At 43.8% G+C, this 23,170-nt stretch overlaps 1 protein-coding gene across 2 annotated transcripts in view; it reads left to right on the top strand.

Moving 5' to 3' along the window:
• The window catches only part of LOC142887171 (low-density lipoprotein receptor-related protein 1-like), a 103,586-nt gene that overhangs the window by 16,579 nt on the left and 63,837 nt on the right, over positions 1-23,170 (top strand). For both annotated transcript variants that reach the window (XM_076024611.1, XM_076024612.1), the window contains exons 3-7: positions 9,865-10,002; positions 12,419-12,538; positions 12,872-13,000; positions 13,691-13,954; positions 21,685-21,847. In XM_076024611.1, the coding sequence (XP_075880726.1) occupies positions 9,865-10,002; positions 12,419-12,538; positions 12,872-13,000; positions 13,691-13,954; positions 21,685-21,847 (814 nt within the window). The remainder of the gene's footprint in view (positions 1-9,864; positions 10,003-12,418; positions 12,539-12,871; positions 13,001-13,690; positions 13,955-21,684; positions 21,848-23,170) is intronic.

Below are 23,170 nucleotides of genomic sequence, written 5' to 3'. Positions count from 1 at the left end.
AGGAAGAGAAAGTCTTTTTGGCCTCGCTTCACTTGAAATGATAGATTTCTCCAAAATTAAAGTATGAGCTTGGCAGCAATTTTTCATTTCCCCGCCTTTTTTTTTCTTCAGTCATCTCTTCTTGCTCTGTTGACAACAACCATTTTGAGGAGACTGAAACCACAAGGCCACTGCTATTTCCATTTCCATGCCCTCCATTATGTTCAAGTTTTGAAATCACACATGAGAATGACAAATGTCCATCCATCCATCCATCTTCCAGACCCACGTCCTCCTGCACTCGGGGTTGCGGGATGACAGATGTCAAAGAATAAAATTGTACATCTTCATTCAAGGAATTTCCATGTCGGGTTTTATGATAATTCATACTCAGCCTCAGGAAGACGGCGCAGCAGATTTGACCAGTCTTCAGGGCATGGTATGAAAAAAAAAGTTTTGTATGTGAGATGGCTGTCTGCAGAGTTGCATAACGCCAGACACTCTGGGTTTTCCCAGGTTTGTCATGCTGTGGCTTGAGGTCGGACGAGCGAACCGAGCCAAAGCTTCAGTGACTGACGGCGTCAAACTCAGACTCAGCATTGCATTTTAGAAATTGCTCCTTTCGAAAAATAGCAAGATGGGCAAAACAGATGTTTGGTGTTGCAGCTGTGACCCACTGAAGAACCCTCGCTCGATTGAAATCTGAAATTTCTCTCTTGGGGCCGCGTTATTTTTAAATTGCGCGCAGACAAAGGTCGTCCAGAGTGTCGTCGCACGAGTGTTGTCGTACGGCAAGTCCACGCAATCTCAAACTGCTCGCTAACAATGATAAACGTTCCCTTTGTTCAGTGTTGTTTTTGCGGATGCGCCAGGTTGCGCCGACGCATGAGAGCTGTATTTATTCACTCATGTGGATGGCCTTTGTTGGTGAGTCGGCCATCGCCGGGGAAGTCAGTCACTGTCCAGTGCAGCTGCTTTGCCCCGCTGTGTAACACCCACAATGCCGTTCTTTGTGCCCCCGGGGTTCTGGGTGAGATGAGTATAAAGGGATACTGAGAGAGTGAAAAAAAAAATACAAAGTGGTTGTCTGGGCATATGACCTTTGTGGTGCACTTTGAGATGCATTATTGATTGCAGGCCTTTTTTGAGAGGCCGTGAAATGAATGTGACACAGACACAGCGCAGTCCTCAGGTGTGGACTGTTGTGCTTCCATCCCCCTCAGATGTTTTATTAGGGGTCCTAAAATGTTACCACGTGCAGTGAGTTAGCCACACAGGAAGTGTGTAACACCCCCCCAACCTCAAACCCAGTTCCCACCTGGGCCTCGGTTGGCGTTTAGGGAATGAGGAGTTTCTGGAACCGCCACAGTGGATAAACATCATCTCCCATGATGCAATGTGCAACTGTCTTACGTCTCTTAAGAGGAATGAAAGGCTGGCTCGGTGGCCAATCAAATCGTCATTCTCTTTGAATTGCAAGTTGGACCCGCGGCACTGACGAAAGGACAAAAAGCTTCTTGTTTTTTGGTTTGAGGGATATAAAGCGTTTGACGAGTGGTGTCATTTACCAGCTTACGCAAACGCAGCGTCTCCGCTGCCCCGTTGGTGGAAAATGTGAGTTTCTCAACCGCCTTCCACAAGCGGCCACCATCCAGCTCAGATAGTGATCAGCAAGTCAAGGGAAACAAGCGTTGTTGCTCCAGATAAAAAAAGTTATTTCGCACTGCAGAATTTTGTTCCTTGGGGGAACCTGCGAGGACATTTGACATGTCTTGCACGCACAATTGAGCCATTATTCACCTGCTTAGATTCTGTGGGCTCCTTATCTGAACACTGGGATTATATGGTTTTGTCTGGCCAAGCCGACAACTGTGACCGTGACTTATAAGGCAAAAAAAATATATATATTTTTTAAAATTTTCCAAAAACATTTCTATTTAGCTTACCATGGCCTTGAAAGGACCACAGCTGTATATATATATAAACTTTATTACAGGCTCAAGGCCCGATAGCAAGCCCTACAACACCACCAAAAAGAACAAAAGAACATATGACATGTATAAAATATCAACATACCCAAAACTGATCTTCAGGCAGTTACCTGAAGATCTTAATTTGACAGACATTCTGCTAATTGCCACACTAGCATTTTAAATCTTTGGCATTGCATTATCTGAACAGCTTTATGAAGTTACAGGCTCAATTATGAGTAATGAAGGATTTGTCTGTGGCTGAGCTCATACAAACTGCCCACTAGACCCTTTTCAGCCTGGAGCAGCGTGGCCCACCTCCCCTCCTCTTCCCTCCCCTCCTCTTTGCTGCGGCAGGAACCAGAGAAGCTGCTCTGTGTTCAGCTAAGAAAAGCGTGTCGGGGATTTAAATTTTAAAAGAACATTATGTAAGCTCAGCAGGACTCTTCACAGCCAAGGGTGAGCCAGAGGCTCCCTCTGGGAGAGGGGAGAGGAGGTGAGACAAACAGGCCGCGCTGCTAACCGTGCCGCTAACCGACGTTAGCCGTTGAAGAGTGTCAGAGTGGCGGGGGTTACACCTCGGCCCAGTCCTGTTGAGTGGGTGTGGCTCATCCTCACGGGACGCACAGTGCAGGTGGAGTAGGAGGCAGGAGCATTAAAGTTTTAATATTTGGGATATTAGGATTAAAGTCAAGCTTGCGTCAGTTTGCTAGAGGCAGCTGGTGAGAAGCATTTTGTGTTGTTGTTTTTTTTCTGTCCGTGCAGCAGGCTACCTTATTGTGTGTGTTGCTGTAATAACTGCTGCAACACACACACACAAACACGTACACACATATGATGAATGCCTCCTTCCTGGATGTAAGAGGTCTTTACCAGACATTTGTTATTTGACCTTCATCTTTTGGGGTTTCTTGGCTGCTCTGGTCTACTTTAAAGTTTTATTACGAGCAGCCCTTTTTTATGTGACAGAAGCATGAGAAGCTCAGTTACGAGGCGAGATGGCCATTTATTGACAATAACCGGAGCTCAGAATTAATTCTCAGTCCCCTTCTTTCTGGTCTAGGGATTATTGAGAAAAAAAGTGTCGGCAATTTCAGATGTTTGGCTATTCACCCGCATATGCCCCCTTTTCTGTCCTTTGCAAGAAATACTTGCACAACACCAACAATTCCAAGCTAATCCCCAGTGCATTGTTAAGAAATAAGCAGTGAATGGATCAAATAATGACTCTGTTCATTCTCAAATATCGCTGCTATGTAAGAAGCTTATCCAGTGGCCAGGGTGTCTGTTTTTTTGTGTCTTTGTGTTTGAGGGCACAAATGGAAAAGGTAGTAAAAAGTTGGAATAATTTACTTTACTGTCCATAACGTGTGAGAGGAGTGTAATTTAAACACTTACTCGTCCCCAAGCTAAAGGACACACAGAGACACATGAGTTTCGGAGCGTCTGCCAAAGTTTGTGGACGATTCATCCACAGTGAACCAGTTCCAGGAGGGATGCATCTCGAAACGCCACCCTCGCATTCCCATGTTTACAACCCACACACGTCTTTTCTGAGGCGTTGACGCTATAGCGCCACCGCTCCCTTCACCTGGGTGCCATAACCCTGCAACAGTGGCTGATTACAGCGTCGCCTTCTTAGAAGTTCTACCGCATACATGTTTCATTCATGTGCTTGTTTACATTGTGAGACACTCCAAGTCTTCTCTTCTGTTCTTGCTGCGTTTCTGTAGGCAGCATTACAGCGCCACTTACAGGCCTGGCATATACACAATAGTGATTTGATTGGTTTTGTGTGGACAAAACATCTGTTGGCGCAATGCTGTGTTTACGTAGTTCTTTCACAGATGTTTGTTATTATTATTTTTTTGTCTTTAGCCATGTGGTATAGATTTTAGTGATGCAGAAGTTAACTGGCTTGTACTAAATGTGTGTTCACACGGTGAATCGTGAGGTAATGGTGAACAAAAGGAGAATTAGATTAGGTGATGCATTAAAATCTTTACATTTTAGCTTCGATAACACTGCTGAGTGCCTTCTGTGCAATATTCAGCCAATGCTTTTAGCATTTTACTGCAGTTCACGCTGCAGTTAAATGCTTTAAAAGTTTAGTTTTTTTTAATTAATGAGTTGGTTATTGGGATTTCTATAAAAGGATAAAAAGGGAAAAAAAGAGAGCTGGACCATATAATTATTTTGTCTCTGGTTGATTTTATTTGTGTCCATGCCATTACTTCCCCTCTCTCATAACCCAAAAACGGTTACAGGTTCCAGGGTGATTTATTTAGTCTGGGTGTCTTGTGGTATTGTCCTGAATGAGACTTGCAATTTTCCTTGCTGATAGAGCTGTTTGCTCTGCGGCTGCTCTGCCCCGAGAAGCAGCGGCGCAGCTATGTTTGGAGACGTTGTGTTTGTTGTGCTTTCCAGCGCTGGATTTAGCCTTCCTGCTTTGTTTGTCATCCTGCCAATCCCCCTCACCCCCCGTCACTCTCGGAAGGAATGAAATTGCGATTTGGATATTCTGAAAGTTTTGATACCCGGGTTCAAGTGCAAAGAGGCACACGGAGTCTGAGTCTTTAATAAGGTTTCACTACCTCAACAAAAGGACCCAAGGACTGGAAATAAGCTCACCCCCCCCAACAACTCCCAGTGTGGCGACTTTACCACAGGTTTGGTTGGATTGGCAGCTTGATGTGTGTTCTTTCACCTCCAGGGTGAAGCAGTAATGAGATAGCTGTCAGAAATAAACAGCAGTGTCTGTGCCTTCCACCGTGCGCTAGCATCAACATGCAGTCTCCTGAGCCAGAGCCACTGGCTCTTTATTCCCAAGGTCTTAAAGGTCCAGTATGTAATATTTGGCTCGATTTATGATTTTTATATTGGTACAAAACTTAACATACTGCCTATTAACACATTAATAAAAGTGGAGTTATTTTGTTCTCCTATCCTTAGAACACTTCTCATATAAGGGTCTTGCTCCCAGTTAGCTGCCATCTTGCGCCACCATTTTCGAAGGAAGCCCGTCTGACTGTGGCCTAAATACCAAACACTCTGTCAGACGGGCTTCTTTAAAAACTTTACACACTGGACCTTTAATTAAACTCTGGTGTTGCTGTGTCTGTTCCCCCCCCCCCACTGCCGTGTCCTACTTTTGTTAATTTGGCAGACCACAGTATGGCATGGAACACAGGAACAAAGGGTGAAGGGCTGCTTCTGGGTCGCCTGGTCACTGTTTGCACCTTCTGTCCAAGAAAGTGCCACAGAGGCCGGGACCAGAACGAGGCCGCTGGCCCGGTGGCGGGGACTCGGGTCCTGGGCTGATCAGAGAATGCCTGCATGAGTGTGTCACCCAGAGCTGCTGTCAGTAAAGTGGCGCAGCTCTCATTTAATCATTCATGAGGGTTTTTTTTTTCGTGGATATACATGATGAATTATTCACACTATCCTGAAGGCAGATGTAGGCGAGGAGGGGCCAGATTTTGTTTATAATTATCCAACGCTTATTAGCAAAATGTGCGGTTAATTGCGTGCACAAGTACATGTTTGTAATTGTTTGCTTTGTCATGGCCGGCTGGAGCAGTTCTAATTCGGGCCCTCGGACAGCGGGTTGTCTGGCTGCTCTCGGCCGCAGAGCCTCATTTCAGCACGGAAAAAAAGATAAAAAATCCTTTTAGGTTTTGCTCCATAGGACCGGCAGCGAGTTGTTAGTTGTTTGAGTGTTTGTTGTTGGGTGAGAAAGCTGTACGGTGACCAACATATGGTCTCGGGGGTGTGAACTAGGTGAGTGGAAAATCCCCACAGCTTTACAAAACGGCTGAGTGCCGCCGCAGTGGGACTCGGATCTTTCTCCTTCTTTTTCAGTCGTTGCTGCTTTTTCTCAAATCTCAAGGTTTTCCATGATTAGTGGTGCTGGCACATCTTTATTGTAGAAAGAATTATAATGGTTAGATAGATAGATAGATAGATAGATAGATACATAGATACAGTACATAGATCGATAGTCGTAGGTAGAAGTACTTTATTTATCCCAAAGGAAATTTAGTTTCTCTGCTGCACAGTCATTCGTCAGGTTGTAACATTTTAACTGGCTGAGCAGAAGTTTAATGAGAAGGACTATTAAAAAAAAAAAAAAAAAAATCTTTTTAGAACTCCATACCAAACTCTCCCTCCAGGTGGCCCCCCAGAGTCCAAGTCCAAGGCCACACACGTGATAAATCTTACAACACGGCGGCTCAGCCTTCTTTGTCGGAGGCCTCATCAGCTTTGCGCCCAGAAAACAATGGCCTTAGTTCTCTTGTCCCTGAACGTTGTGCTCACGCCCCTCAAACTGCGGAGGTGCACGTGGATCAGCTCAGTGACTCCACTCGTGCAAGGTGTCTGAAATCCTCCATGTGGCAAACAGAGAAGAAAAGCTTTGTTTTGCTCCAAGGGCAGCTTGGTTCGCCTGCGGGAAAAGGTCAAGGGGAACACGTTCTTCTCGTCCCTGTAGGCCCCAAAGCTGCTTACTGCATGCTGGCACTGCAGCCGTTGTCGAGTTTGAAGACGAAAGGGCTCTCTAGATAAAGAATGCACACATATTCCAACCTGAATAGACGGACCTAGCATAAATCAAAGCTCAGGATTCATTCGACCAAATGGTGAAAAACTGAAGACAAATGTGAAAGAAACAGCCACAAAACATAGACCCAGTGAAAAACATTAAAAGCAATTGGAGATATTGACCAGCCTCAGTGTTTATCAGCCTTTTTCACTTTATCTGGTCCACTTTGCTCATGCCAAGTGGCCGCTGAGTGTATATACGCTTGCTGGATGTTTCATCTGTTTGGGAGAACTCTCTGCAAACCCTCAGAGATGGTTGTGATATTGTAACAATCCCTGTAGATCAGCAGTTTATGAAATCCTCTGACCGGCTTGACTGGTACCAACAACCACAACACATTCAGAGTCACGTCAGTCCCTTTTCTTCCACATTCTGATGCTCACTGTGTACTTGTGCGAGTCATCTTCCCCTCGTCTACATGGAGTGCATTGAGTTGCTGCAATGTGGTTGCTCAGTTATCTGTTTGTGCTGACAAGCAGTTGAACATTTTACCCGATTAAAACAAAAATCCCTGTAAGTGTCTACTGACTCATCCGGTTTCCCCTGAAGGTGTTCATCTAGTCACATGATCACAGAAGACCAGTGGAAGAAATGAACTGTCCTGGTTTTCACTGACATCTGTATGATGTCTGTACAGAACTTTTGTTCCAAGTTAGTATTAGTGCTGGCTCAATGGCTCAGTTCCTTTATGGGTTCATGATAGAGGGATGCACTAATAATCTCACTGAGCTGGGAGGAGAATTAGAGCCGCTAATAACCTGGCACAGACAGAAACAATCTGCCCGGTTTGCTTACCAACTGTGTTTCCTCCATTAAAAAAGATTGGCAGAAGGAGAATGGAGGGGAAAAAAATAGTGGGTATTGTGTTGAGTAAACGGCAAATCAACTGTGAGCAACTGGAGCAGAAAAAAACATGTCAATGATTCCGCTCAGAAGCAATGTGACGCTACAGCAAAAAGGCAGATGCCACTACAGGAGGTATGTGTGTGTGTGGACCGACAGTGACACAGTGCGTTACAAGATCCAGTACACAAAGCAAACAGAAATGCCATGTCAGATGGGAACCACAATGAAATGTGACCGTTTGGATTTGAGGAGAAGAGGTACGTGGTTGGACTCCTTCCTCCTCCTCCTCCTCCTCTGTAGCGGTATAGCGTCTGACTGAAAAAAATTGCACCACCTCCTGCTTTTCAATGAGCTCTTCAAATATTTGCACAAGGAAAACGGAGGAAGTGGCTCACAAAGGAGCAGTTTCTCCCTGCAGTCTTTTGCAAGACTTATGGTGTCTATATATGTATATATGTATGTGTGTGTGTGTACATATATATATATATATATATGTATATGTATATATATACATAACTCTTCACCAAGTTACCTACGTTTCTACAGCAATCTTTGTTTTGGTTGCAACCAAACAAGTCCAGAATTTTAAAAAATGAAGAAAAAAGGAGTCTGATATGTGATCTGGACTTCCAATTATGATATAATTTATTAAGAACTGCCTCTGGCGCTGAATGCCATGCATATGAGTGGATTGTAACAATAACCCAATTGCGGTTGTCCGTACACACGACGTAAAGTCAAACTGTGACGCAATTGTTGCCCATTGTTAGCTGCAGGCTAGCCCTACCTGAATCAATGTTAGCATAATAGCTATCTGGTATTCTGTAGGTGAGCTTGACAAAATGAAGACTTTACATAAAATAGTTGATTTGTTGTGATTGTTTTTAGTCCAGTGACAAGTCTGGGGGCAGTGGATGAGTAAGTGGCTTTTTTTTTTAAAAACCACTTCCTTAAAATTACTGATGCATTTGGATCAACTAGTGAAACAGAGTTTCCACTGTCCATCCATTCGCCCTGAAAATACTCCCAACTATCCTGTTCCGTACATTTGATGTCTGACAGTTGCAGTGTGATCTTTACAATACAAACAATTTTAAAATCAGTATATTAATAACTTCGTGGTTATACTGTTTGACACGGATAATCTGGTAAAATACACGTTTGACAGACATGGGGTTTTCCATGGCAATTGTAATAATTACAGTATTTTCAAGCTGTGATGTATGTAGGAGTATTTGTGCTGAAATGAATCATTGAACAGCGTCTTTGGCAAATACGTTTAACCCTGTTTATGATTCATGTCACCCGTCATAGATAGTTTTTGAGGTAGACCACAGAGATCAAGAGACAGGAATTGCGGAGAAAGCAAAAAGACAAAAGAACAGAAGTTATGTGAGCAATGAATGGATGTTTGTCACAAGGCAGCAGTTGTTGTTCAAAGAGTCCTGAATCTGTAATTTCAGCATGACTATGACTTGCGGATGTTGACAATTTTAGTGTCTTTGACTCTGATTTTTGTCAAATTTTCATTCAACGGTCTGATTTGTTTTCCTACCATATGATCCTGATGCTCTCACCTGCAATAGTTCTCCTCAAAGCCTTGCAGGTCTTTTTGTATGTGCGTGCAAAAGACGACATGAATTTGCAGAGGCACCATAAGAATGATAATCTGTCATCCTTGCCAGTTTGTGGCCAGTGAGTGTTATACGTCACCACTACATTTGAATGCCTCCTTTGTGATTTTTGCTGGCGGAACTGGCAAAAAAAAAGAAGCTGAATTTAAAAGTTGGTGGCTGGTGTAGAGAATTGGAGTGACAATATGTTGGAGAAAATTAAGCATGTTCTGTGACGCGGTTCACTTTGCCGTCACTTCTGTGTGCCAGTCAGAAATAACACGATAAGGTGCTTAGCTGCATAGTAGCATATTGAACAGTCCATATTTTTCTGACACATTCTACTTACATTTTTGGCTGCTTAGAATAATTACTGTTGAAAACGCAAACCAAAAATTCATCTATAGTCGACCGAGTGCTACTTCTTTCAATTGACATCCAAATTTAATCTGGATCACATCCAAAATACATCAGTTGACAATTAATAATGCAGCTAAATGGACTATTTTGGTGCTGAAGTAGTGGTTTGAATTGAACCAATTCCGTCACACAGTTGTTTCAAGTATATAATATACAATATGAGGCGTTTTGTCGACATGGACACATCAGACAGGAGCAAGATATTGAGAGAGGTTTTTATAAAAATGACCATTAGAATATTTTACACTGACTTCATGAACTGGGCAAGAGCTGGATTTGACTGGATATAGAGGTGGAAAGCTATTTACAAAAAGGATTATCACATGAAAAGGCTTTTTTTTTTTCTTCTTCTTTCGTTAAAGAACACAACTTTGATCAGTTTGACTGAATAAACTTTAATTTTTGCACTGAACTTTGTTTTCTTCATGTCTTGCAGGCCCACACAGCGCTATATCGCGGTGCCCTCCCAACGAGTACCAGTGTGGAGGAACTGATCTCTGCATTCATATGAGAAAACTGTGCAACGGGGTTCCGGACTGCACCGACGGCTGGGATGAGGGTCCACACTGCAGAGGTATCACTACATAACAACGTGTTACTATGCTTCTTTATACTACCACACCCAAGTCTGACTGTGTCTTTGAGATTTGTTTTGATAGCAATCTTTAGTTCCTTTCTTGGTGAAAGATCAGTGTGGTGAGAGCAACACTGGTCCATCCTCTGTTTGCTCTGTTTGATCACGCACTGATGATGAAGTTTAGCATCATCATCCAATCCATTGTCATCCAACATCCAATCCAAAGTGAAATTTGATATTTCAATTGCAAAAGTGCCTATATATTTTTTTTTCACCAGAGAGAATGAATATAACAGTAAATGCTGGCATTCTCATGGGAAGTCAGCTATAGGTCAGCGGGAAAAAAAACACACACAATTTTGAGCAGTTATGAGTTGCAAAAGTGATGCGGGCTTGTATGTGAATTGACAATTGTCATTACTGCCTTGTGACTTTATTGACACATTAAGGATGGAGTCATTCCTTGGTGCACACGTGGCTGTTCAAATTGGGTTTATAGTCTAAAGGTTGAGGTGGGTTGTGGGATTAGAGGGATTATGGTGCTGGAACTGAGAGAACTTCACTCAGCAGCAGCAGCAGCAGCAGCAGCTTTCCTCAGCACACATTGTGTGTGTTTATTGAAGTAGAGTGTATATGTTCTCTGCTCCCAGGATGGCTGTGTTGTGTGTTCAGAGATGCTGTTCTGTGTACCTTGGTTCTAACCAGCCCTTTGAGTTTGAGTTACTCTCTGTCCATCATCTGTCCAACCATCAGCACCCCTGGTGATGGTTGTGTTGTAAAAAACAAACCCGCTAGATCAGCAGCAGTTACAGCAGCGAAGTGCTCTGACCAACCCGTCGCATTCAAAGTCACTTCAGTCCCATTTCTCCCCCATTCTGATGCTCACTTTGATCTTCAGCATGTCGTCTTCTCCGCGTCTACATGCCGGATATGCATTGAGTTGAACATTGTAGCTAATGCAGCGGCTGGTGAGTTTAGCGATTAATGTAGATTGTTGATGTTGCTGTAGTGTTTCTAAAACGTGTCCCTGCTGTACCGGACTGTTCTGGACTGAATTGTTTCTGAAAGTCTGAGCCGTGTCTGTCAGAACAGCAGCAACTGATCAGAACCCGGTTGACTCCATGAACACCTCCCTGTTCATTTGGCACAGAGCACTGGCTGTGTGGATCAACTAAAAGCAAATTAGTTGGATTGATTGTTTGCTGTGCACTGAAGATTTATCAGGATTTAGTTTAATTTGTTATTGATTTTGGAATTTCTACTTGCCCAGCCGTGCAGACTGCAGCCTCAAGAATTTGTTGTGACGCCTGAACCTCGGTCTCACTTTGTGCTCTTGGAGAAAGTGAATAACTCGGGACCATTAGGCTGTTGTCAGTTTAGACAAAGCAGTGACAATCGTCTAACGGTCTTGTGGTTTTTATCTCACAGCGAACTTAGTGTTGTACTGAAAATTCCTGTGTGTGTGTTGAGTCTTCATCCGCAATTCTTCAGGCCTCTGATATGTGAGTGTCCTTGAAGAGAGTCGAGGTTTGATCCCTGGAGCCGTTCACTTCCCCGGCTTCAGATCTTGAAAACTGTGTTCATCTTTCTGCAAAAGAAATAAACAAATGAATGAATAAACACTAAAAGATGCAGTCAATTCAACTGACTTTACTTCCGAGCTGAACAAACACAACATTCCATTTTCAATGGAAGAAATATTACTGAAAATTCCTTTTGGATGTAACGTCAGAATGCTGATGTTGGGAGTAGATCATTAAGACACTATTGGTTGCACTGCTACTTAAGATAAATATAATAATGATGATGATGATAATTGGTAAAGCACTAAACAACATCTACAATAAGCAACATAAGGCTGTACGCTATTGACAACCAAACAAATATGTTGTTCACATTGAGCTGATGATCACTTTGGATCCATCTGTTGGTTTCAATGAGTTTTGTGAATTGCGTAACCTGTAGTGCACATTAGAGGGGCCTTTTTAAAGCACAGATCCAGGCACAGCTTGTCTTGGACTGCGCACACTTATTGCTCAGCAAATCCTCAGTTGAAAGCTACTGTACATTAACAATATCTATCAAATGTGTGTGTGTGCTTAGTGGAGACTATGAAGAACTTTTGGGCTTGTGCTTTTCTCCTATATTTATTTATATTTAGAATAATCACATCTTAAATGAATGATTTAACATTTAAATTTGCACATCAGCGACACTGTGACATCACACTAGTTTGTCGATCACTGGGATTAAGTAAGTAACGTAAATACCTATATTATACCCACTTAATGTTGCCGCCTGATATTAATGCCATCTACAGAAAAATAAATGATTGCTTTGTGCCTGAATGCTTTACAATATACAGTTTCTGCTGCCTTCCTACACACATTCTACTGCCTCTGTCCTCCTGCAGAGCTAATCGCCAATTGCTCGCACAAAGGATGCCAGGAAACCTGTGCCATCACTCCAGCTGGAGTCGCCTGTTATTGTAAGAGTGGCTATGAGATCGGCCCGGATGGAAAGACGTGCAAAGGTGAGTTCTGTGAAGCAGTGGCCACTGTATGCATAAAGTGACCAACTGCCAATATTCACACTGTGGGAACTGAATGATCTTCATATGAGTGAGATGTCTTTAACTTAAATAACTAAAGTTATTGTGATGTTATTAATGTTGTCTCCTGAGCATAATGGGGTAGCTGTTTACACAAAGCTTGTTCGTTAACCCTTAAGCTCAAATATATTAGTTTTCTTCAGTATTAATTAATATTTCATCTTACAAAAGTAGACTGGGCTGCATATCCAGAAGTTCCAGAAAGTGACCAGAAATTCTTTCTTTGAGTGACAATATTGTTTTTTCCCCCTTCAGATTTTGATGAGTGCACTGTTTACGGGACCTGCAGTCAGTCCTGTACAAACACTGATGGCTCCTACAGCTGCTCCTGTGTGGAGGGCTACCTGCCGCAGCCAGACAACCGCTCCTGCAAGGCCAAGAATGGTGAGTGTCAGTCGCTGCAGTACGCGGCGTGGCAGATGCTGCAGACGTACGGCCCTGGATTAGACAACGTGCATGAAAGGAAGGAATTGTGGGGAGCCTTCTTTTGTTGTAAAGAAAAATATCAACTGCAGTGGCTTAATTAAGTCAGAAGGAGAAACCTGTGAAGATCACATTGTGTATTGTGGATCAGCACTAGCAACCAGCAATGAAATATACTCAAATGAAAACATTATAGTAGAAACTGTTTTACAGGCTAATATATTTTCACTCCAGTGTTGCTTCAAGTGTTGAATACTGTTAAGAACATTTATTCAAAATTTAGAAAAAGTCATCAAAATGTAATCAAATTCAATTAGTTACATTACTTTGATAAAGTCATAGAAATAGCTGCATTACTATTACATAAACTTGTAATTGTAACAACTTGCATTTGCAAAGTGATCTTCCCAACACTGGTTGTTTGGCTCAGCCAATCAGCCAGAGCGACAACATCAGAATCAGGATACACAACTATTAGAATGCACAATTTTTTTTTTTTGTTGATAATTTAAGTCAATGCACGAAACAGAAAATATGTTTGGACACAGAACTTAACCCCCCACCCCTTTAGATAATGTGAATGCACTAGATCCATTCCACTGCCTGTACTCCTGCTGCTCACTTCTTCTACCATTCACTCCGTCCCTGCAGTGCCGGTGGACCGTCTGCCCGTGTTGCTGGTCGCCAACTCCCAGAACATCCAGGCCACCTCCCTGAGCGGCACTATCGTTCACAGCCTACTGTCCACCAGCACCAAGCAGACCACCGCCATGGACTTCGTGTACGCCGAGGAGACGGTGTGCTGGATCCACGTGGGCGACGCGCCGGCATCCACGCACCTCAAATGTGCCAAGATCCCCAACCTGAAAAGCTTCGCCGAGGAAAGAGTCATCAACATCTCGCTCAGCCTGCACCGTGAGTCCAGGGGAGCCGAGTGCAGCTTCACACCTCTACACTGAGAAATCACACCAAAAAAGAAAAAAAAGAGATGGAGGCCATGGGCCCACACAGTAGAATTTTCACAATCACATCACTATTTTATAATCAAAGTGCAGTAAACTAAAAGTGTTGCCTCACACTAAGGCAAGACTTCCTTCATTTGGTGGGTCTGTCGAAGATTTTTTTCATTGATAATTTTTCTACTCAATATGGCATGAACATGTGTATATATATATATATATATATACATATATATATACACATGTTCAAGCTCTCACCTGCAAAATTCTGCAAAAAAGTATGTATGTATATAGAAATATATATATATATATATATATATATATACATATATATATATATGTACACACACGCATATATATATATATATACATATATATATATATATATATATATATATATACACATACATACACACATATATATATTTTTTTGTGCACAGATCAGATCTGTGTACACATGAAATCAGATGCTGTAACATCAGAGCTTTCCTTTGAAAAAAACTTGTTATTATGTGGGCATCTGTCAGTTCATTTGTAGCTCCAACCTACCAGTCAGATATTTCCTGTCACTGCGACTCATTTGTCGATAAAGATACAACGCCGTACAGCTCATTTTGATGACAGCTGCGATACCGTGGAACCAATGAGCCAAAGTCAGTGCCTGACACATATATCCTGTCCTGTTGGCTGCTCACACACTGTGCTGTGCACCCTGGTACTCAGTAAAGTGTCTTTTGTCGGCCACTTACAAAGCGCACCAAACAACAACACGCACGTAAACAGGCCGTAACCATAGTAACAACAAGTGCATGACTCAAACTGTGTGGCTCAGATTGAAATTCTGTCACTCACTGTTCAGTTTGTTTGAAGGAAAAACAATCTCAACGAAACAAAACATAATAAGACTGAAGGGCCAGGCTGACACGGAGCTCGGCTGCTGCTCTCTCTGACGCCATCGACTCTGGAAATAGGAAATACACAGTCCCAGCCACACATGCAGCTTGTTTTAAGTGTAAGCAGAGCAGCTGTAAACACACAGTCAAAGACAAATATCTCATAGACAATGAGTCCGAGTTGGGTAAGAAGACTTGTGTTGAAATTAGAGCCTCATAGAGCCGCTACAGCAGGGGTGGGCAAAACTTCTTGACTGGTGGGCCACAGTGGGTTCTGAAATTTGACAGAGGAGGGGGCTGGGGCAGGAGCAGATGGATGGAGTGTTTTGATGACCGACCTCATAGGAGGAAAAATATATCATGGGGTAGGTAGAAAACATGTGCTTTAATGTCAATTGAAATGAACAAAAGCAAAGTTACAACAAAATCTGTGTCTTTGAAGCTCCACGGTCTTTAGCTCTTTATTGAAATGACTCTGAAAACAATGAAAAAATTGATAAGATACAGCTATTTTATGACTTACTTACAATTAATATAATTTCTTCAAGTTTGGCGGGCTTGATTAAAAAGCTTAACAGGCTGCATATTGGCCCCCGTGCCATAGTTTGGCCATGCATGCTCTACAGAGTAGTCTGCAAGGTGCCATGATTTGTTTAACCAGACATTTCTGAATGAAAACAGTTGGGAACTAAAAAGTTTTGCCGCTTACGTTTTGTCATGAAGGTCTTGTCTGTGTCATACTGCATTTTCAAGGCCGTAGCACTTACGGTTTCAGAGCCTTATGCTTGGAGATTTTTTCAAAGAAGTGAAAATAGCTCACTTCTGGTTTGTCCGGGATAAAGGTCAACATTAATGAAAATTAGGTCTTGATTGAACGAACGTGTGAGTCTTTGTCCCATGTCTCTACGACCTTCATAGAGGGCGCTATGGCGATTTTAGATGTATACAGTTTTTTTAATAGATTAAAATTTTCACCAGTTCTGACCCGCGCAAAATTTGGTGCAAATTGAGGCTCAGTCACTTATAATAATAATGTGCAGACCTGTTCCATTCTTTGTTTGGAAACAACAGTTTTTGTCCAAATGTCATGCACATTACAAAACATGTTTGTATCTGTGCAGTATTTCAACATGTCTTGAATGTGTGTTGCTAAAATGATTACACATGTTAAGTAAGTGAACCCAGACAAGTCAGAAGAATGATAAATGTGCTGCAGCAATAGTAAGTTTTGCAGCTTTCACAGTGAAAGTTGTCCTCTGTTAGTCTTGAAGAAACCAGCGTTAACCAGCGAAACAAATTGAGATGTTTTTGTGTGTGTGTGTGTGTGTGTGTGTGTGTGTGTGTGTGTGTGTGTGTGTGTGTGTGTGTGTGTGTGTGTGTGTGTGTGTGGTTTTTCATTTTGTTTTTCTCGCTAAGCTAATTGAAAATGGTTCAGATGCTGGCCTCTGCTATTTTTCAAATTAATTTCCTGAAGCCTCTCCGCTGTCCTTTTAAAATCTGGGCTCCCCGCCTCAGCAGATCCTTACCTTGAATTCAGTTGTCGGCTCCTGCTGTTGGCCTGCGTGTAGCTTTGGCTTGTTGATTAGCAGGAGTGTCAAAAACACACGCATAGAATTTTAAAATTGCAAATAGGAACAGGTGCATGCAGAACAGAACACAAAGCAGCAGGTGGAAATACTGCGTGTTCCTTTGAATTGGAAACGACTAAACGGAACCTCATGTCCTGAAAGGGGTGAGTGAATATTACATACATGTTATCTTGGCTGTCTCCTCTTGCAAATACCTGTCTGGGTTGCAATCTTGCTAGCTGATCTTGTCTTGTATCAAAGTCAAAGTTGAAACAACCAATTAATTTCAGCAGATCGCAATAGAATGAGTCGGTTAGAATTGTCAGTTGGAAAGCAGCTGGTTTGTTATTATCTGAATGTCGCACCAGTGTGCAATTTGAAAATTTTTTGTTGTTGTTGGACTTTTTACGGCCTTCTACTTCCCTTCCTGTTTGTCTCGTATAAACCTAATGCAGATCTATATGTCCAGCTTTAATTCCAAATTAAAATGTAGTTGTTGTTGTTTGTATCATGATGGTTCATCACATTAATGTCCATACATACAGTAATTGTCCAACTCAACATTGACATGCTTGTTGTTGTCACATAGTAACATGGTCACTGGAAATTTCCCTTGCTCGCTCAGTGGGTGGCGGGTGGAGGGGATGGAGCATTGGGGATGAGTTTGAGCGCAAGGAGGCGGAGCTCCTGAGCCTCTTTGTTTTGGTTTACGTTGTCCAGAGGGCAGGGTCGCTGCGCTCTGGATAGGCTGCGCGCATCTGAGTGTGACAGCAAAGGAGGAGCAGGTTTATTCTGAAAGACGACAACAAGGAGTCGGCTGAACGCACAGGAAAAATCATGAGCTTGCGGTCTGAGTGACTCATGACCTCAGTATGTCACAGATGACTCGCCCAGATGTGCTTCAACCCCACCCAACTCCCCCACTCTCCCTTTCAAATTGTTGTTTTTCACATTTTTGTCACTCTCGTGACCAGAAGCAGAACACAAACATGATGCAGAGGGTTGATCTAGCAAATCCTTCTGTCACATTCTGTCACATTCTGTTCATTTTTGTGTTGTTTTCTTGTTTTTATATACTGGGCCTTCTTCTTCTTTTACATAAAGCTCTTACATACATGGGGTTAGGGTTAGGGTTACATACATGAGAAGGATATGTAAAGGATGTACTATGGATATACACCTTTATTAATGTATTTATTGGCAGTATGCTAAGCCTTTACCAATATAAAAATCATAAATCAAGCCAAATTTTACATACTGGACCTTAAAATGACACCACAGACATTGTTAGCTCACAGACTGTGACATTAGACTGAGCCTTAGCTTTAGTAGCAGCTCTGCTCTCCTTTTACTACTACTATGCGTTGTTAGCGTCAGCGTGCTAACAACTTCACACCAACAGAGCTAACAAGCTGGTTTTCAGATGTGATGCCGAGCGTAAACTAGCTTTGTGTGGTCGACTGTTAGCAGGCTAACCTTTTAATAGAGCCAAATGAAGCCATTTTCTCATTTATTTTCTGTCATTGTGACAGATTTGCACATCTTTTTAGGCATTTCTCATGATTGTTGCAGAGCATTGCACTGTTTCGTCTGGCACAGACTGCTTTAAATGGCTAACATTTCAGCCAGTTTAACATTTTAACCATTTCTAGATTTCTCAGATTCGATGAGACGATGCTTCTTCTCCACTGTTTCCTCATCCTCGAGTGCTCACGTGCATGTCCGTGGTAAACTGCAGCTCTAAGTGCCTTTTATGCAGCAGGAGGCAGGCATTGATGGCGAGAGCCGAGGTGTGTTCCAAGGTTGCCCCTGTCCTCCCGCAGCAACACGGTTAAAGCAGTTTGATGTAGGTCTTTGCCGAGCGCTTTGGTAAAGAGACAGAGTGACACTGGAATATACAGTAGGCGGCTCGGCTCCACGCTGCACAGGAGGACGGGGTGTCAGAGCTGCTGAGCGGCTAAGCCTCCCTCGCCTGGTTGTACTGTAAAAAAAAACCACAGCAGCTTCCCTGCCTGTGCAGTGAGCCACAGTGAGCCACAGTGTGCCGCTCAGCAGCAGACACTGGACCGAAATCTCCTTAAGAGGTCATGTGCTGCGAAAAGGCAAGTCAGTCAGCACTTCTGAAAATCTTTCTCCATTCACTTCATTCAGCTTAACTCTTGCCCTCTCTCTCTCTCTCTCGCTCTCTCTCTCTCTCTCTCTCTCTCTCTCTCTCTCTGTCACTCTCTGTCTTTCACACACACACACACACACACACACACACACACACTTACAAATGGCAAACAAATAGCTCGCTCTTTTTCCAGTTTTAGCTTTGAATGACCTTTATGAAACCAGCCAGAAATGTGTGTGTGTGTGTGTGTGTGTGTGTTTTTCTTTTTTTTTTTTCTTCCTGCTGTGCCGTCCTGTGAGCCAGAGGTTGATGAGGAAAGGAATTTTTTTTTTTTTGGGGGGGGGGGGGGTAGTGGGAGAGGTTAAGTGAAAACGTCAATCACATCAAGCGTTTAGCAGGGCTGCAGATATCGCTGCTTGTTTTTTTTCCCCCTATTGCGAGCGGTGGAGCGGTCAGCATCTACCAAAGTTTCTTTATTTGTCTCCCATTGGGGGGAAAAATGTGTCTTGGATCAAAGAGCAGTGCTGCAGTGTGAAAAAAAAAGTACAATAAAGAAACACATAACACTCAAAGACAGACGATAAATACACTGAAAACAATGTGACTGATGTGCAAAACCAGTTTACACGAAAACATATTCAACATACACAACAAACTAACTGATTTGTTCACCGATTTGCAGTTCTCAGAGTTTGACTGCAATCCGGCGCTGCTCCGCTTGGGATGCACGTTTCAGAGGAATTTCGTAGACGATTCCACAGTGCAGTTTTTCGGTGGACAAACGGGGGAGCGGCGAGACAAATACCAAGCGAGACGTTTACAAGAAGCAGGAAAACGCCGAGGAGCAGTCGCCCGTGTTTTTACAGTTACGCAGTACTCTCCCCCCACCCCCCACACCTTTTTTTTTTTAAAGCATAGTTCCAAAGAGACGGAGCTGCTGCTGCAGCTCATGAATCCAGACTATTTTTCCACTTTCTGGGGAGCAGACAAAGGGGAGGGATGGTGCGATGATGCACGGAGGAGGTGGTGGAGAAGGAGACGGTGAAGGGGAGGAGGTCGAAAAGTGTCTGACTGTGTGTGTGTGTGTGTGTGTCGAGACCTTTTTGTGTCTTGTTTTTTTTGGAAAATACTGGAAACTGGTAAACAGGGTTCGATGTCCCCCCCGCCCCCAACTCCTCCACATTTTTAAATATTACATAATCCCCTGACCCCATGCCTTTGTTTACCCATTGCCTAATCACTGAATCAGTGCGTTGTCGGGCAGCTGCAAGTGTTTAAACAGAGAAGCCTGCCTTATAATTGTGAAAGCACCTTGGGGAATACGGACCCGATTCCTGTAAACCTCAGAAATGCTGCTGCATTGTGCCCAAGTTTCCTTAGTGGAAATAAGATCTCTCTCTCTCTCTCTCTCTCTCTCTCTCTCTCTCTCTCTCTCTCTCTCTCTCTCAGCCCTCTTCCCCCCCTTTTCACTCCTTCTCCTCTCTTCTCTGACATTTATTTGCCCAACGTTTTCTTCCCTTCCTCCTCACCCTTCCTCACATTCCTTTCATCTGTTTTCCACTTTAACTCCTACCCAATGTGTTATTCTTCTTTCTCAAGTGCCTCCTTCCTCCTGTTGCCTCCTTGTCGGCCTCTTTGCATCTCGTCTCAGACTCTTTAATTGCTCTATTTAGTTGCAGGATTTCCTTTGTCATCGTCTCCGCTGTGGCCTGCTTCAGGGTTTCTGGTCTTGTCCTTGTTGCGCTGACCTGATCAACCTGGTAAACATACCAGTCTGCCGGACCTCCGTTCCTTGCAGGGTGTGTGTTTCAGTGGACTGGCAGCTGTGAAAATATAAGTCTTGTGGTTGGTGAAACCCTCCTTCCCCTCCTCTCTCTCTCTCTCTCTCGCTCTCCGTCTCCTGCTTCATAGTTGACTCTTACAAAAGCTTCAGTTCCCCCGTGTTAAGGTCAATATTTAAAGATCTTCCGACTTGCGACAGGTGCAAATACGTGTCTTACATAAATGAATTGACAACATTGTCCGTTGCTGTCTTTAAGATTAGAAGTAAAATCCTCCTAAATCCTCCTTGTTATGGCTACAAACTCATTTCACATCACTCACACCAGTCCTCCGCGAGCCTCGTGCACCAACACGAGAGGGAAATCAGCCGCACTTCTCCCCGCTCTGGCGTAAAGGAAGAAACGAGCTTGAGCTTCTCGCCGCGTCCTTTCACATTCTGGCTGTTTAGCTGTTTTTTCGTCAGGCGGCGGCCAACAATAGTAGCTACATGGAGGAAAGTTGTCTGTTCTTACAGCTAAAGGAAATACCGGGGCTTATTTCACCGTCAGCCCTTGCATCTCCTTCAGCTTTAACAATAGGCCTCTGTCTCTAATCCTTTGGCTCAGCCTCGCTGTGGCTGAGCTGGTGAAGGAAAGGAAGGAAGGAAGAAGAACAAGAACAAGAAGAAGAAGAAGGAATGAGAGAACCAGGGAGAGGGGTATATTCATTTCTGCTGTTATTCTTTTCTCTCAAGCCAAGATCCTCCCTATGTGGTCCCCAGTCAGAGAGGGTCAGACAAGGCAAAACATTTTTTTTTATAATTGTTATTTTTTGTTTGTTATTTTTTAGCTCACTGTTGAAATTCCTGCGGCTGCGAACGCTCCAGGACGGACGGGTTTTGCCATTTGTGCACACATGAAGGTGTTTGAGTTTCGCCCACCGGGTGGGGCTTTGGACATCCTTGGGCGTTGAACCGCTGCGGGAAATAAATGCAGCAGGAACCACAAGGGCCGCTGTCGCCTCGCTTCAGCATGAAACCTCCCCTGGGGCCGACAAACGGCCGATCCTGCCTGTCCAAGAAGCGCTGGACACCAAACACATCGCAGATGGACGTGATCTCACTTGTCGTTAGGGCTGAAAAGAATGCGAGTGGCGATGACTAAGTGCCGACTTATTTAACTGATCACGTATCTGTGATCTGTGACCTCATGTCCGTCCCCAGCCACTCGACAACACTTCAGTTCAATTCCCATCAAAAGCGAATAAGTCCCAGCGCCGGGAACAAAGCGAAACAAAGCACTGTCCTCCTTCCCTTCCAACCCCCCCTTCTCTTTCTCTTCTCTCCATCCAGATGTGGAGCAGATGGCCATCGACTGGCTGACGGGGAACTTCTACTTTGTGGATGACGTGGACGACAGGATCTTCGTGTGTGACAAAAAGGGGCAGATTTGTGTCACCCTGCTGGACCTGGAGCTGTACAACCCCAAAGGCATCGCCCTGGACCCCACCATGGGGTCAGTCGTCGGCCCTGTTTTTCCCGCTCCACGCACACATGCGTAGACACGCAAACGCACGTAAAAGTGGCAGATATGTGGTGTCCTGAGAAGAACCGACTTTTTAACTAGGAGTTTTACTGGAGAGGAAAAAGTCTAAAAATGAGGTTTTGAACTTGGGGGCTAATTGGGCACAGCTGCCGTGTTTGCGCTGCGGCGCGGTGGTTTGCTGACTGCGAAAAAGCATGTTTTTCTTACTGTGCCTTTGTTTACAGCCGGGCATTTCTCAGCCGAATTCCTGAAAGTGTGTGTTTATCTGTCTTGCACACTCGTGTGGAAAAAATGAGCTGCCCAGAAATGCGAGAATGTTTATTCGCTTCCATTTGAAGTTCAGAGTGCCATGCGTCCTTGTCATCTTGCTCCACATCCTTGGCTTCAGTCAGGATGAGAAGAGAAACGCAACAAGTGATATAACTGGAGTGATTTTTGCCAAAATCCTGAAATTTTCTGTGGGTGCCCTCTGCTGCTGTATTCTGCCAATCAAGCTGACGGATGAAACTGTGCGCTTTTGTTTTCCGCCTTGTTAAATGTGTTGACATGCACAGCGAGCGTGATTTGTTGTTTGAGTCATCCCCATGTTTGAGTCAACTGTGATTTAGCAGTCGCTTAAAAATTAATGATGCTGTGCTGCAGGTGGAACTGGGGAGTCGAAGGGGGAGATGAGACCGTATCAAGGCTCTTAGCTCCCTCTTGTTTTGCTACGAAGATGGGCGGCCTGTCAGATGAGGTCTGACAATGATCTCCACGGGCGGTGACGTCTGCATCGACACCGTGATCTGCAGTGAGAGCAGGGAGCAGGAGGAGGAACATCTAGAGAGGTGGAGGAACGATGGTCAGCGGCAGGCAGCAGGACAGATTACATGTGTGTGAATGAGAGGGACCAAAGTGGAAGAGTGAGGCTGCAGGAAGTGGAGATAGATCAAGTGGAGAATATCAAGTGCTAAGAGTCAACAGAAAAGAGGTGGGAAAAGTGGGAAAGAGGTGAAGAAGCAGCCGGTGCAAGCAGTGTGATGTGTTTATGTGTGATTGAAGAGGATCAGCAAGAATGAAAGGAGGCTGGAGAAAACATCAGTGCTGTACAGTTGAGACACAGCGGCACTGACTGAAAGGCAGGAGGCCAGGGCTGGAGGCAGCAGACATCCAAATGTTGGTCTTCTTCCATCCATCAGAGGGACAGCATGGTATGTGTCATGTGGTGGTTTGGACGTGAACGGAGGAGAGTCAGTGAATATGTGGGCAGAAGAATGCTGAGGCCGGAAGCGTCAGGCAGGAGGTCTAGACCAG

This window comes from Nelusetta ayraudi, unplaced genomic scaffold (assembly GCF_046127955.1).
Source record: "Nelusetta ayraudi isolate G7.1 ecotype Tasmania unplaced genomic scaffold, CSIRO-AGI_Nayr_v1 ptg000017l, whole genome shotgun sequence".
NCBI classification, from domain to species: domain Eukaryota; kingdom Metazoa; phylum Chordata; class Actinopteri; order Tetraodontiformes; family Monacanthidae; genus Nelusetta; species Nelusetta ayraudi.
Note: the sequence above shows the minus strand (reverse complement) of the source record. Positions and strands in the feature narration are given on the sequence as shown.